General features: G+C 35.9%; 1 protein-coding gene and 1 pseudogene across 4 annotated transcripts in view; both read right to left on the reverse strand.

The window, feature by feature from the left end:
* Positions 1 to 12,235, reverse strand: part of ZRANB3 (zinc finger RANBP2-type containing 3) — a 299,997-nt gene that overhangs the window by 126,334 nt on the left and 161,428 nt on the right. For all 4 annotated transcript variants that reach the window (XM_072789025.1, XM_072789026.1, XM_072789023.1 and 1 more), the window contains exon 4: positions 8,048 to 8,226. In XM_072789025.1, the coding sequence (XP_072645126.1) occupies positions 8,048 to 8,226 (179 nt within the window). The remainder of the gene's footprint in view (positions 1 to 8,047; positions 8,227 to 12,235) is intronic.
* LOC140611568 (small ribosomal subunit protein eS26-like) lies at positions 5,364 to 7,681 on the reverse strand (annotated as a pseudogene).

Here is a 12,235-nt window from a genome sequence, read left to right on the forward strand (position 1 = left end):
TGAATTTAGAGCCATCGTATTATCGGTAAAGTTGCTGTTCTTGTGGGTTGTCTCTGTTCTTTGTTTCTTTTGGTCTCTTCTTCCTGCTTAAAGCATCTACTTTAGTATTTCTTGCAAAGTTGGTTTAGTGTTCATGAACTCCTTTAGTTTTTGCATGTCTTGGAAACTCTTTATTTCTCCTTCTATTCTGAATGACAATTTTGCTGCATATTTTTCCCATTTAGCATGTTGAATATATTATGACACTCCTTTCTGGACTACCAAATTTCTGTGGATAGGACCCTTGTAGGTTAAGGACATTTTGTCTCTAGCTGCTTTCAGAATTCTCTCTTTACTTTTGTATTTTGCAAGTTGGACTATGATATATCTTGATGTTGACTTGTTTTTATTGATTTTGAGAGGAGTTCTCTGTGTCTCTTAGACGTGAATGCCTGTTTCCTTCCCCAGATTAGGGAAGTTCTCAGCTATAATTTGTTCAAATTAACCTTCTGCCCAGTTTTTCCTGCTCTTCTTCTGGGACTCCTATGACACAGACATTATTGTGCTTTGTGGAATCGCTGAGTTCCCTAAGTCTGAATTCACAATCTAATAGATTTCTTTCCCTCTTCATTTCAACTATTTTCCGTAATTTTATCTTCTATATCACCTACTCAATCTTCTGCTTCTTCCATCCTCGTTGTGATTACATCCACTCAGTTCTGAATCACAGTTATAACATTTTTAATTTCAGCTTGACTAGTTTTTAGGTGTTTTATTTCTGCATTCAGAGTTCTCTGGTGTCTTTTACACCTCTTTCAAGCCCAGCTAGTATTCTTATGACTGTCTTAAATTCTTGTTTAGATATATTGCTTGTATCTGTTTTGATCAAATCTTTGCTTGTGATTTCTTCTTGATCTTCTGGGGAGTATTCCTCCATCTTGTCATCTAAGTTTCTGTCCTTTGCATACTATGAAAATTTGTTATGTTTCCTGCTTCTGAAAGTAATGCTGTATTTAGAAGGGGCCATATACTGTCCAGAGTCTGGAGCATCAGGAAGTGTTTCTGGTGTATGCTATGTGCACTGTTTTTGTGTTTTGGCTGCTCTTTCCCATAGGTGAGTACTCTACAGAGTTCCTTCTTGCTTGCAGTGGGGGAGTATTTAGACCTATAACCAGGTGGTGCTTTGGTTAGTTTGTTAAGCTTATTTCCACCAGAACTGAAGCTGACATTTTGGAGCACACTATGATCAGCAGACCTGGTACATGGAGGGGAGTGAGGTAAGTGGGCAGGGGTGCTGTGTTGGTCTTCTGAGGTAGAGGCCCGCGACGCTGACTTACAGTCAGACTTGCCCTTGGAAAGATGCCCCTGATGGGTGCAAGGCTGGGTTTGCTGTCAGTGACTCCAGCCTTCACTGGAGGTGCTGTTTCTCTCTGAAGTTGGACTGTGCTGATGGGCACAGAGTGGGGTTGGGGGTGGAAGACAGTGTCACCATGCCCTCTGAACCCCAGGGAGGGAAACTTGCAGCCACCACTGTTCAGGAGGCAGTCACAAAAAAAGCAACAATCTTCTCTTCTGTGTCCCCAGCTTTCATCAGGTCCCTGCCCTTAACCCATCTGTGCCCCACCCTTGGTATGACTGGTGCCACAGTTTTCCTGTGTTTTATCTCTAGCTGGGGGCTGGGATTCAAACTCTAAATCTTAAAGGACCTAGCAAAGCATGGACCAATTCCCCCTCCACCAGAGGACAGCCTCTGGGCTTGCCCAGCACTGCTCTGTCCCACAAAAGCAGTTGCATGGTTCATGAACTGTGGCTAAAATCTATTGTGAAGCATAGTGAAAAGCTGCAACCAGGTTATCTGCCCTCTGCAAGCTCCTTTGTCCCTTGCTGTCTAATGGCTGCTCAATGGCTCCCAGCAGGCCTTTTGTCTTTGAAGAGGCAAAATAACCTCTTCAAGATGTACTCTAGAAAGGGGAGTGATCCCTCCCAGTGAGACCCAGGGCATCCATTGATGTGGTGCCTTGTGTGAGCCCTAAGCACTACTCTCTCTTTCCTTCTCTAACTTCGCTCCATGAAATGGGCTTCCTCCCCTTTGTGGTACCTTCAGTTTTGTCTCCCCCAATTCATGGCTTTGAACCTTGCATCTGCCACATTCTTTCCCTCTAATTGTGCAGATTGTTTTCTTAATTCTCAGACTGATTTCCTAATTGTTCAAAATGATTTGATGTTCATCTAACTGTGTTCGAGGGACAAGGCAAGCTCAGGCTGCCTCTTCTATTCTGCCATCTAAACTTATCCCCCCATCAAATGGTAGTTCTATTTTTAATTTTTGAGGAACATCCATACTGTTTTTTACAGTGGCTTCACTGGTTTCTACTCCCAGCAAAAGTGCACAAGTATTCCTTTTTACCCACTTCTTTGCCACTGTTTGTTGTTTCTTGAGTTTCTGAATTAAGTCATTCTGACAGGTGTGAGCTGATATCTCATTGTGGTTTTGATTTGCATTTCCCTGATGATGGGTCATGTTAGGAATCTTTTCATGTGTCTGCTGGCCATCTGGATATCTTATTTGGAGAAATAGCTGTTCATATCTTCTAACCATTTTTTAATTGGGTAGTTTGGTTTTTGGATGTTGAGTTTTATCAGTTCTTTAAATATTTTGGATTCTATCCCTTGAACACACATGTCATTTGCAAATGTCTTCCAATTTGCAGGTTCCCTTTAGACTTACTAACGGTTTCCATAACTGTGCAAAAGCTTCTTATTTTGATGTAGTCCCAATAGTTTATTTGTGCTTTTGTTTTCCTTGCCTCAGGAGACATATCTAGGAAAAACGTTGCTACAACTGATTCAGAGAAATTACTGCCTGTGCTCTCTTGTAGCATTTTTATGGCTTCAGGACTCATGTTTAGGTACTTAATCCACTTAATCCATCATAATTCCAGACTTATGGAATTATGATGCTTCCAGTTTTATTCTTTCCTTGTCAAGATTGCTCTGGCTATTCAGGGTCTTTTGTGGTTCCATATAAATTTTAGGATTGTTTGTTCCAGTTCTGTTAAAAATGCAGTTGGCATTTGATATGGACTGCATTAAATGTGTAGATTTTTTTGGGTAGTAAGATGTTTTAACAATATTTGTTCTTCCAATCCATGAGCAGAAAATGCCTTTCCATTTCTTTGTGCTGTCCTTAATTTTCTGATCATTGTTTTTCAGTTTTCAGAATACAGGTGTTTCACATCTTTGGTTAAGTTTATTTCTAGGCATCTTACTATTTTTGGTGCAACTGTAAATGGGATTGTTTTCTTGATTTCTCTTTCTGCTGCTTCATTATTAGTGTATAGAAATGCAATAGATTTCTGTACATTTTGTATCTTGTGATATTACTGAATTCATTTATCAGTTCTAATAGTTTTTTGGTGGAGTCTTTATGGTTTTCATTTTTAGCATATGTCATCTGCAAGTAGTCAAAGTTTTACTTCTTCCTTACTGATTTGGATGCCTTTTTCTTGTCTGATTGGTTAGTACTTTGTGTACTATGTTGAATAAAAACTGAGAATCGAGATCCCTGTCTGTTCTGGACCTTAGGAAAAAGGTCTCAGTTTTTCCCCATTAAGGATGATGTTAGCTGTGAGTTTTTCATATAAGGCCTTTATTATGTTGATGTATGTTCCCTATAAACCTACTTTGTGAGGGTTTTAATCACAAATGGATTTTGTAGTTTGACAAATGCTTTTTCTACATCTATTAAAACGGTCATAGGGTTCATATCTGTTCTCTTAGTGATGTGATATAACATGTTGATTTATTTATGAATAGTAAACCATCATCCCTGCATCTCAGAGATAAATTCCAATGGATCCTGGTGAATGATTTTTAAAAAATATTACTGGGTTTGGTTTGCTAGTATTTTCTTTTGAGGATTTTTGTATCTATGTGAATAAGGGATATTGGCCTGTAGTTCTCTTTATTGGTGGTCTTTTTCTGGTCTTGGTATTACAGTAATGGTGACCTCATAGAATAGTTTGAAATATTCCTTACTTTTTGTTTTTTTTTTTTTTGAGTGGTTTCAGAAGAATAGGTATTAATGCTTCTTTAAATGTTTGGGAGAGTAGTGGCTCAGGTAGTTAAGTGCCCAACTCTTGATTTCGGCTTGGGTCCTGATCTCAGGGTCATGAGATCAAGCCCCACGTTGGCTCTGCACTGAACATTGAGTCTGCTGGGATTCTTTCTCTCCCTCTCCCTCTGCCTGTCCATTGCCTCCCCCAAGCCCCAGCTCATGTCAGTCTCTCTCTCAAATAAATAAATCTCAAAAAAATAAACATTCTCCTGTGAAACCATCTGCTCCTGGACTTCTGTTTGAGTTTTTTGAATGCTAAATCAAATATATTGCTGGTAATTGGCCCATTCAAATTTTCTTTCTTTTTCTTTTTTTAAGATTTTATTTATTTATTCATAGACACAGAGAGAGAGACACACACACAGGGAGAGGGAGAAGGGGGTCCATGCAGGGAGCCCGATGTGGGACTCCAGAATCACACCCCAGGCTGCAGGCGGCACCAAACCACTGCGCCACCAGGGCTGCCCTCGTTCAAATTTTCTATTTCTTCCTGATTCACTGTTGGAATGTTATATGTTTCTAGGAATTTATCAATTTCTTCTAGGCTGTTTAATTTGTGAACATATATAATTTTTCATAATATTCTCTTATATTCTTGAATTTCTGTGGTGTTCAATGTTATTTCTCCTTTCATTTCTGATTTTTTTAATTTTTAAAAAAGATTTTATTTATTTATTCATGACAGACCAACAGAAAGAGAGGCAGGGACACAGGCAGAGGGAGAAGCAGGCCCCACACAAAGAGCCTGAAGTGGGACCTGATCCTGTGACTCCAGGATCACACCCTGAGCCGAAGGCAGACGCTCAACCACTGAGCCACCCAACTGTCCCTGATTTTTTTAATTTTGAGAACTCTCTCTCTTTTATGAGTCTGAGTAGAGGTTTATCAACTTTGTTCATCTTTTCAAAGAAGAGGCTGCTGGTCTCATTGATTTGTTCTTTTTCTAAGTTTCTTTCTTTTTTTTTTTTTCCTAAGTTTCTATTTCATTTATTTCTGCTCTAATCTTTGTTATTTCCTTCCTTCTGCTGGTTTGGATTTTGATGTTCTTCTTTTTTAGCTCCTTTAGGTATAAAATTGGATTATCAATTTGAGATTTTTTTGCTTCTTGCGGTATGCCTGCATTGCTGTTAGGACCAGTTTTGGGGCATTACAAACATTTTGGATCACTGTATTTTCTTACTCTTTTTTGTTTGTTTTTAAAGCATTATCTCCATTTTATTTTATTTTTTTCAGAGATGAGCTCTTCAGTCTTGAAAGACTTAGCTCCTTATGTGGGCTTTGGTGGTGGTTGTGGAGTAGCAACCACAGGTCTAAATTGAGGTGGGGGTGTTCAGTCCTTCTGTGCTTCTGGAGAGTGATTCCTGGCTACCTTGTTGTGTATGGTACAACTCACATGGTAATGTAGTTTCACATAAAGCTTAGGAAGCACATAGGCATTGAAGACACTCATTTGGAAACATCCCTGGCAGTGGTAGCCTCTACTATGTTTTAAATAACTTCTCTTTTTTTTTCTTTTTAAATAATCAACTTCTTAATGATCTTATTCCTGGGCATGCAAAAGGCACAGTTGGTACAGTTAACAGTCTGTACATGGTGGTGGCCCTTTTTGGCACAACCATTATTCCTTCTTTTCTTAGTCACCTTGGAAGTAAGGACTCAAGAAAGGATAGATCATTATGTTTCCATCTGCATTTCTCTCTTAGTAATTTTTTATTTCTTCTTTGATGTCTTGGTTGACACATTTGTTATTTATGAATATGTTATTTAACCTCCATGTATTTGTGTTCTTTCCAGATTTTTTGTTGTGGTCAATATCTAGTTTCATAGTGTTGTTGTCAAAAAAGATGCATGTTGTGATTTAGAACTTTTTTAATTTGTTGAGACTTGTTTTGCAGTCTAATATGGAATCTATTCTGGAGAAAGTTTCAAGTACACTTGAAAAGGATGTGTATTTAGCTGTTTTAGGATGGAATATTCTGGCTATATCTCTTAAATCCATCTGGTCCAGTGTGTCATTCAAAGCCACGGTTTCCTTGTTGATTTTGTTTGAATGATCTGTTCATTGATATAAGTGAGGTATTAAAGACCACTACTATTATTGTATTACTATCAAGTAGTTCCTTAACTTTGGTTAATAAATATTTTATGTATTTGGGTGTTCCCATGTCGTGTGCATAAATATTTATAATAGCATGTTTTTCTTAATATCAACTACATTTTAAGCCCTGGGTAAATCTAGTTAATATAGAGCCCAAAGGTCCTGAGATTGAGTCCCACATCATGCTCTCTGCTCACTGGGGAGCCTGCCTCTCCCTCTCCCTCTGACTTCTGCCTACTACTCCCCCTACTCATGCTCTCTCTCTCTCTCAAATAATAAATAAAATTTGAAAAAAAAAGAAGGTCTTTAAAAAAGAAAAGAAATAAACTGTTTCTTTAAGCATGTGGAAGACACTGCATAAGTTTTTCTTTCCTTAAGGTGATATCCTCCAAAAAAGTTATATCTGAGTTGTAGTACTATCTAACAGATACCAAATGTTATCCAAGTAAAAATATTGGTCTCTATTTAATTGTAGAACAGTATTTCCTAAATAATAAGGAAAACTGGATGAACTAAATAAAAGATGATACAAGATATGTATTTTAAGAAAATTAAATGTAAACTTTTAAATAAATTGTAGTTGGGATGCCTGGGTGGCTCAGTGGTTGAGCGTCTCTGCCTTTGGCTCAGGGCATGATGCTGGGGCTGGAATCGAGTACTACATCAGGCTCCTTAGGGGGAGCTCTTCAGCTCCCTCTGCTTATGTCTCTGCCTCCTCTCTGAATCTCTCATGAATAAATAAATAAAATCTTTAAAAAATAAATAAGTAAATAAGTAAATAAATAAATAAAATATAGTTAACAAAAAGTGGCTATAAAGTCCTCAGTGCATTCTATATTCTCTAAATCCTTAAGTCTTAAATTTTATACAGTTTTATTGGAGAATAGGAAATTTATGATTATTGCCAACATTTTATTTTGATCATGTAAATACTGTCCAAATTTCCATAGGCCCATAAAGATATATTTTATAGACTTTTAGTTCAAAGGTCAAAAGAGAAAAGGCCTCCGACTGTTTTGTCAGGACATTCACCAAAGGCCAACATTATTTCTACAAATATTCTTTATGTGAACAATCTCAGAGAATAGAAATACAATAATATTGTAATTAAAAAATATACATTTTAAGAAACATTTATTTCACAGAGGTATACTGCCTTTTATTTGAGGCTCAGAAGTTGGTAATTTTGAACTTTAGGAAACATGATAATTTGCATAATTCTCCTAGATACACAATGTAATAAGTTACCAATATTCAAGATTGGTTTAACCCAATGGCTAGGAAACAAATTTTAAAAACCCAATAGTTAAATATGATTTATTGTTGAGGAGATACTTCAAATAATCACCAAGCATTTTCAATACAGAAAATAATAAAATTATAAATTACTATACTAAAGAAGTCAAAATATTACTGGTTATTACTAATTTTGAATTATATATAAAACTTGCATATTAACCAACAACTTGGAAAGCAAAATCTACCATTGTTACAGACAAAAAAGCTCAAAGCTTCAAATTAACCACTGAAAAGTTGAGAAATGTAATTTTCAATGCCAAAATAGTCAGTTTTAAGTATATGTAAGGTAAATATAAAGTAGGCATATTACTTAAATCTTCAAAAGTATACATATTTACATTTACTTTAAAAATATATCATAAAGAAATTTTACATTAAATATACTGTTGCGTTTTAGATAAATCATATTTTAAAAATGTAGAATAAAATTCCCCACACTATTCTCTTAGTTATAAATTATGATTTATAGGTTAGATTTTATTCCAAACATCAATATATACTAAATACATGCAAGGCTTTTTTTCCCCCCTTAATGATTAAAAAGTTGTTCTTACCCCACATCAGTTTTATTCTGAATAACATTGATATCTTCTGGACCCAGCTCTGGGATCCACTTCTCTATTTCTTCTGTCCAAGGGTATCTTAGAGATGATGGAACCACTATTAAAAGAGGCCATTCCTCCTTATAGAAGTAAGCAACTGCAATTGCCTGGATTGTTTTTCCTAGACCCATCTAAATTAAAAATAAATAAAAAATACATCAATATATAAGAAAATAAATAAATGCTGAAATATTTTGAATGAAAATTTTTATCAAATATTTACTTAAGAGAATCATCACCAAAATAATTTTCTAATGTAAAATCAATTGGATTACATAATTAATAAAAAGCATAAGATTATGATGACCTTTAAAATTCATTATGCAAATTATGTTATTTCCCAACCATTTGTGACTGGACTTAGAGACAAAATAACCTGTTATTTAAAATATTAATTATACTGGGTTCATACAACTTAATTTTATAAAGATGTATGCAACCATTTATAAGTTCTTCTCTTAGCACAAGAATAAATGCTTTACCTGCATCACAATATCATGTTATTTTAAAGCTAGAATAAGCCCTAAATCATGTACACATTTTATAAAAGAAGTAAGCCCAGAGAAGTTAAATTCTCTCTTCAACGTAACTGTCAAACGAGAGCAAAACTAGTATGAGAGCCCAGGTCTCTAGCATCTTCCTGCTTAATCATTTTCAGACTTATTGATAATGCCTCATTTCTAAGCAATACACATCTAAAAAGTAGTTCCTAAATGAACATTGTTAGTGGTTTTGTTCATAACAGCCAGACTATAAAGACTACCCAAATGTACTTCAGTTGTGCATGGATAAAAACTGTGGTATATCCATGTAATAGAATACTATTTATCAATAAGTAGGGAGGAAACTATTGCTATACACAACAATATGTGTGAAACCCAAATGCATTTTGCTAAATGAAAGTCAAACTCAAAAGCCATATGCCATATAGTTCCATGTTTTTTTTTTTTAATTCCATGTTTATGTCATCCAAAAAACACATCAGAGTTGAGGAGTCAAAGTTGGTGAGAAGCATGAAGGAACTTTTGTTATGACGGGTCTGTTTTGTATTTTGATTATGGTGACACTTATATGTATGTAGGCATTTCTCAATTTATAGAATTGTGCATTTAAAAAGGATGAATTTACCTAAGATAGTGAATGGCACCTCAATAACACTGACTTTTTTTTAAAAAGTAGTAATTACTGTGAACCATAAGAGAAAGACTAAAAGATATAAGTCCACTTGATTTGATGTTTCAAAGAGAAAAAAGATATAGATACCTAAAACAGTTCAGTTAAAATGAGTTTTAAATGCTGAGCAAAATTAATGAAGAGACACAAAGGAAGTCTGGGATTTTTCACTAAGTCTCTACTAAGAAAATCTTGTTTTGTTTATGTATTTTTCACTTAACTACTGATACTAACAATGACAAAGAAATTCTAGAATATTCAAGCAAGCTAACCTATCAATCATACTCGAAAAGAGAAAACTAGTGTGAATTACTTAGGCGATGCTCTTTTGATTGGAGAAAAGACTGTTAAAGGGAGATGAGGTAAATGAAACGTAGGAAGTCACTTTGTTTATGACCTGGTGTTCAGTAAGTGCTCAGATATCTGAATGCATGAGTGAATTAGTGAGTGAATTAATAAATAAAGATCAAGGTCATTAAATTCTGTGGGACAGGCAAAATCCAGGCAGAGAAAAAATAAGAGGGAAGGCTACTAAAAAGATTTTGTGCAAAAGCAGTATTATTAGCTAATACTTCAAAGCTCTGAGGCAAATAATGTTAAAAAATAGAGCCAAAGCAGGGGCACCTGGGTGGCTCAGTCAGTTATGCATCTGACTCTTGATTTCAGCTCAGATCATGATCTCAAGGTTGTGAGACTGAGCCCCAACAGAAACAAAGCTAAATCTAAAACCTTCAATGTATACAAATAGCCTAACTGTCCCTTAGTGGTTAAACCAATAAAGAAGTTATGGTATTTTTTTTTAAGATTTTTTTATTTATTCATGATAGTCACACACAGAGAGAGAGAGAGAGAGAGAGGCAGAGACAAAGGCAGAGGGAGAAGCAGGCTCCATGCAGGGAGCCCGACATGGGACTCGATCCCGGGTCTCCAGGATCACGCCTGGGCCAAAGGCAGGCGCCAAACCGCTGCGCCACCCAGGGATCCCAGTTATGGTATTTATATACAACGGACTATTATTCAGCCTTGAGAAAAAAGGATATCCTGTCATTTGTCACACCTGGATGAAGTGTGAGAACATTATGCTAAGTGAAATAAGCCAGAGAGAATGATACATACTGCATGGTATTATGTATACATAGAGTCTTTGGACAAAAAAGGGAAAAAGCACCAAACTTATAATAACATAGAATAAAAAAGTAGTTGTAGGGGCTAAGGAATAGGGAGAACAGGGAGAGATTGGTAAAAGGGTACAAACTTTCAGCTATAAGATGAATAAGCTCTCAGGTCCTGATGGAAAGCATTGTGACTACTGTTGATAACAGTGTTGTATAACTGAGGTTTGGTGGGATGGTTGGAACTCAGATGTTCTCAATGAAACAAAACAAAACAAAATGAAACAAAAAACCAGCAAAGCATTGATATATGAGACGACTAATGTGTTAAGTGTACAAGGGGAATCCTTTCACAATGTATACATGTGTCAGGTCATCATGATACATACTTTAGATGTCTTGAAATTTGTTTTTTTGCTATATCTCAATATATCTAAAATTATAAAAAATCCTGAATATATAAGCTTTTTAATATTGAGACAAGATCCACTTGCAGATAAAAATTGTTTCCTAGGGCAGCCTGGGTGGCTCAGTGGTTTAGCACCTGCCTTCAGCCCAGGGTGTGATCCTGGAGACCCGGGATCGAGTCCCACGTCGGGCTCCCTTCATGAAGCCTGCTTCTCCCTCTGCCTGTGTCTCTGCCTCTCTCTCTCTCTTTCTGTGTCTCTCATGAATAAATAAATAAAATCTTTAAAGAAAAATTGTTTCCTATCTAGAGTTTGAAGAATAAAATTTTGGTTCGGTTAGGCAGGGCTTGGTAACAATGTAAGGTAACTTAGGAATATAAACACACATGTGAACATACAGCCTACATATTTTATTACAAAACTAAATCATTTTATAGCTAATATTTCGTATCTCTTTCTAAGGAATAGCAGGCAACCCCAACCTTTAGGTCTACACAGTCAAATTTAAGATTTACCTGATGGACCTAAACCTAAGAGAAATAAGTAACTTTTACATAACCAAACTTAAGTTATGCACCAACATCTGGTATAATGACTACTATATTTTCTTCTCCTCAAAGGCCCACCAATGCTCATAGCTGAACCCATTTAAACATCACTAGATTCTGACACCAATACAATTCCAAGGCAGCAGAAATTTATAAATTATAAATTCATGTTTCCTGGCTTGGGGTCACTGGCATTGCTGCTTTTGTCTAACACCTTTGACAAAGGAGTACAATTCCAGGAACTGGGCCACAGTTAGTTCTCTGTAGACAATGCCACCAAGTAACTCTGTGCCATAGCTATGGTTACCTGGCTTTGCTTTCTGCTATGGGTTCACACATCATTTTCCTAACTTCAGTTTCTCTGGAAATAAAGGTCTGTTTGCTACCCTAATTTTCTGAGAAGTAGAAGTCTTTGGGACTCAAGATTGTATCACCAGGCCCTTATCTTTCGCTTGTTGTTAAATTTACTTGGTGCCTGTCTACCTAGAGTTTTGTGCACTTCATGTAGCATAACTAATAGTGTTCTCTGTGTTAACCTGCCAGGCACCTATTAACGGACCACTTAATTAAATTTCCTAATATTGCCTGCTACTGACATCGGAGACATAGGTCTTTAATAGAGATGAGTAGAAACAAAAATTGAAATAATAGGTAGAAAAAAGTTGGAAAAAGGAAGTTATGGATTGAGAAAATAAGATTGAGGGAACTAGCATAAATACAGGAAAGAATAATCAAGATGTGCTAAAAAGCTAATTTAATTTTTAATTTATTATTATCTTCTAGTTCACTAGTCCTTTATATTTGCTATATTACACCAAATGAGTAAGTTTTAATTCCAGATATGTCATTTTTCAGATCTAATAGGTACATCAGAATCTTTTAAAATATATTTTTAGATTC

Source organism: Canis lupus, chromosome 20, assembly GCF_048164855.1.
Source record: "Canis lupus baileyi chromosome 20, mCanLup2.hap1, whole genome shotgun sequence".
NCBI lineage: Eukaryota > Metazoa > Chordata > Mammalia > Carnivora > Canidae > Canis > Canis lupus.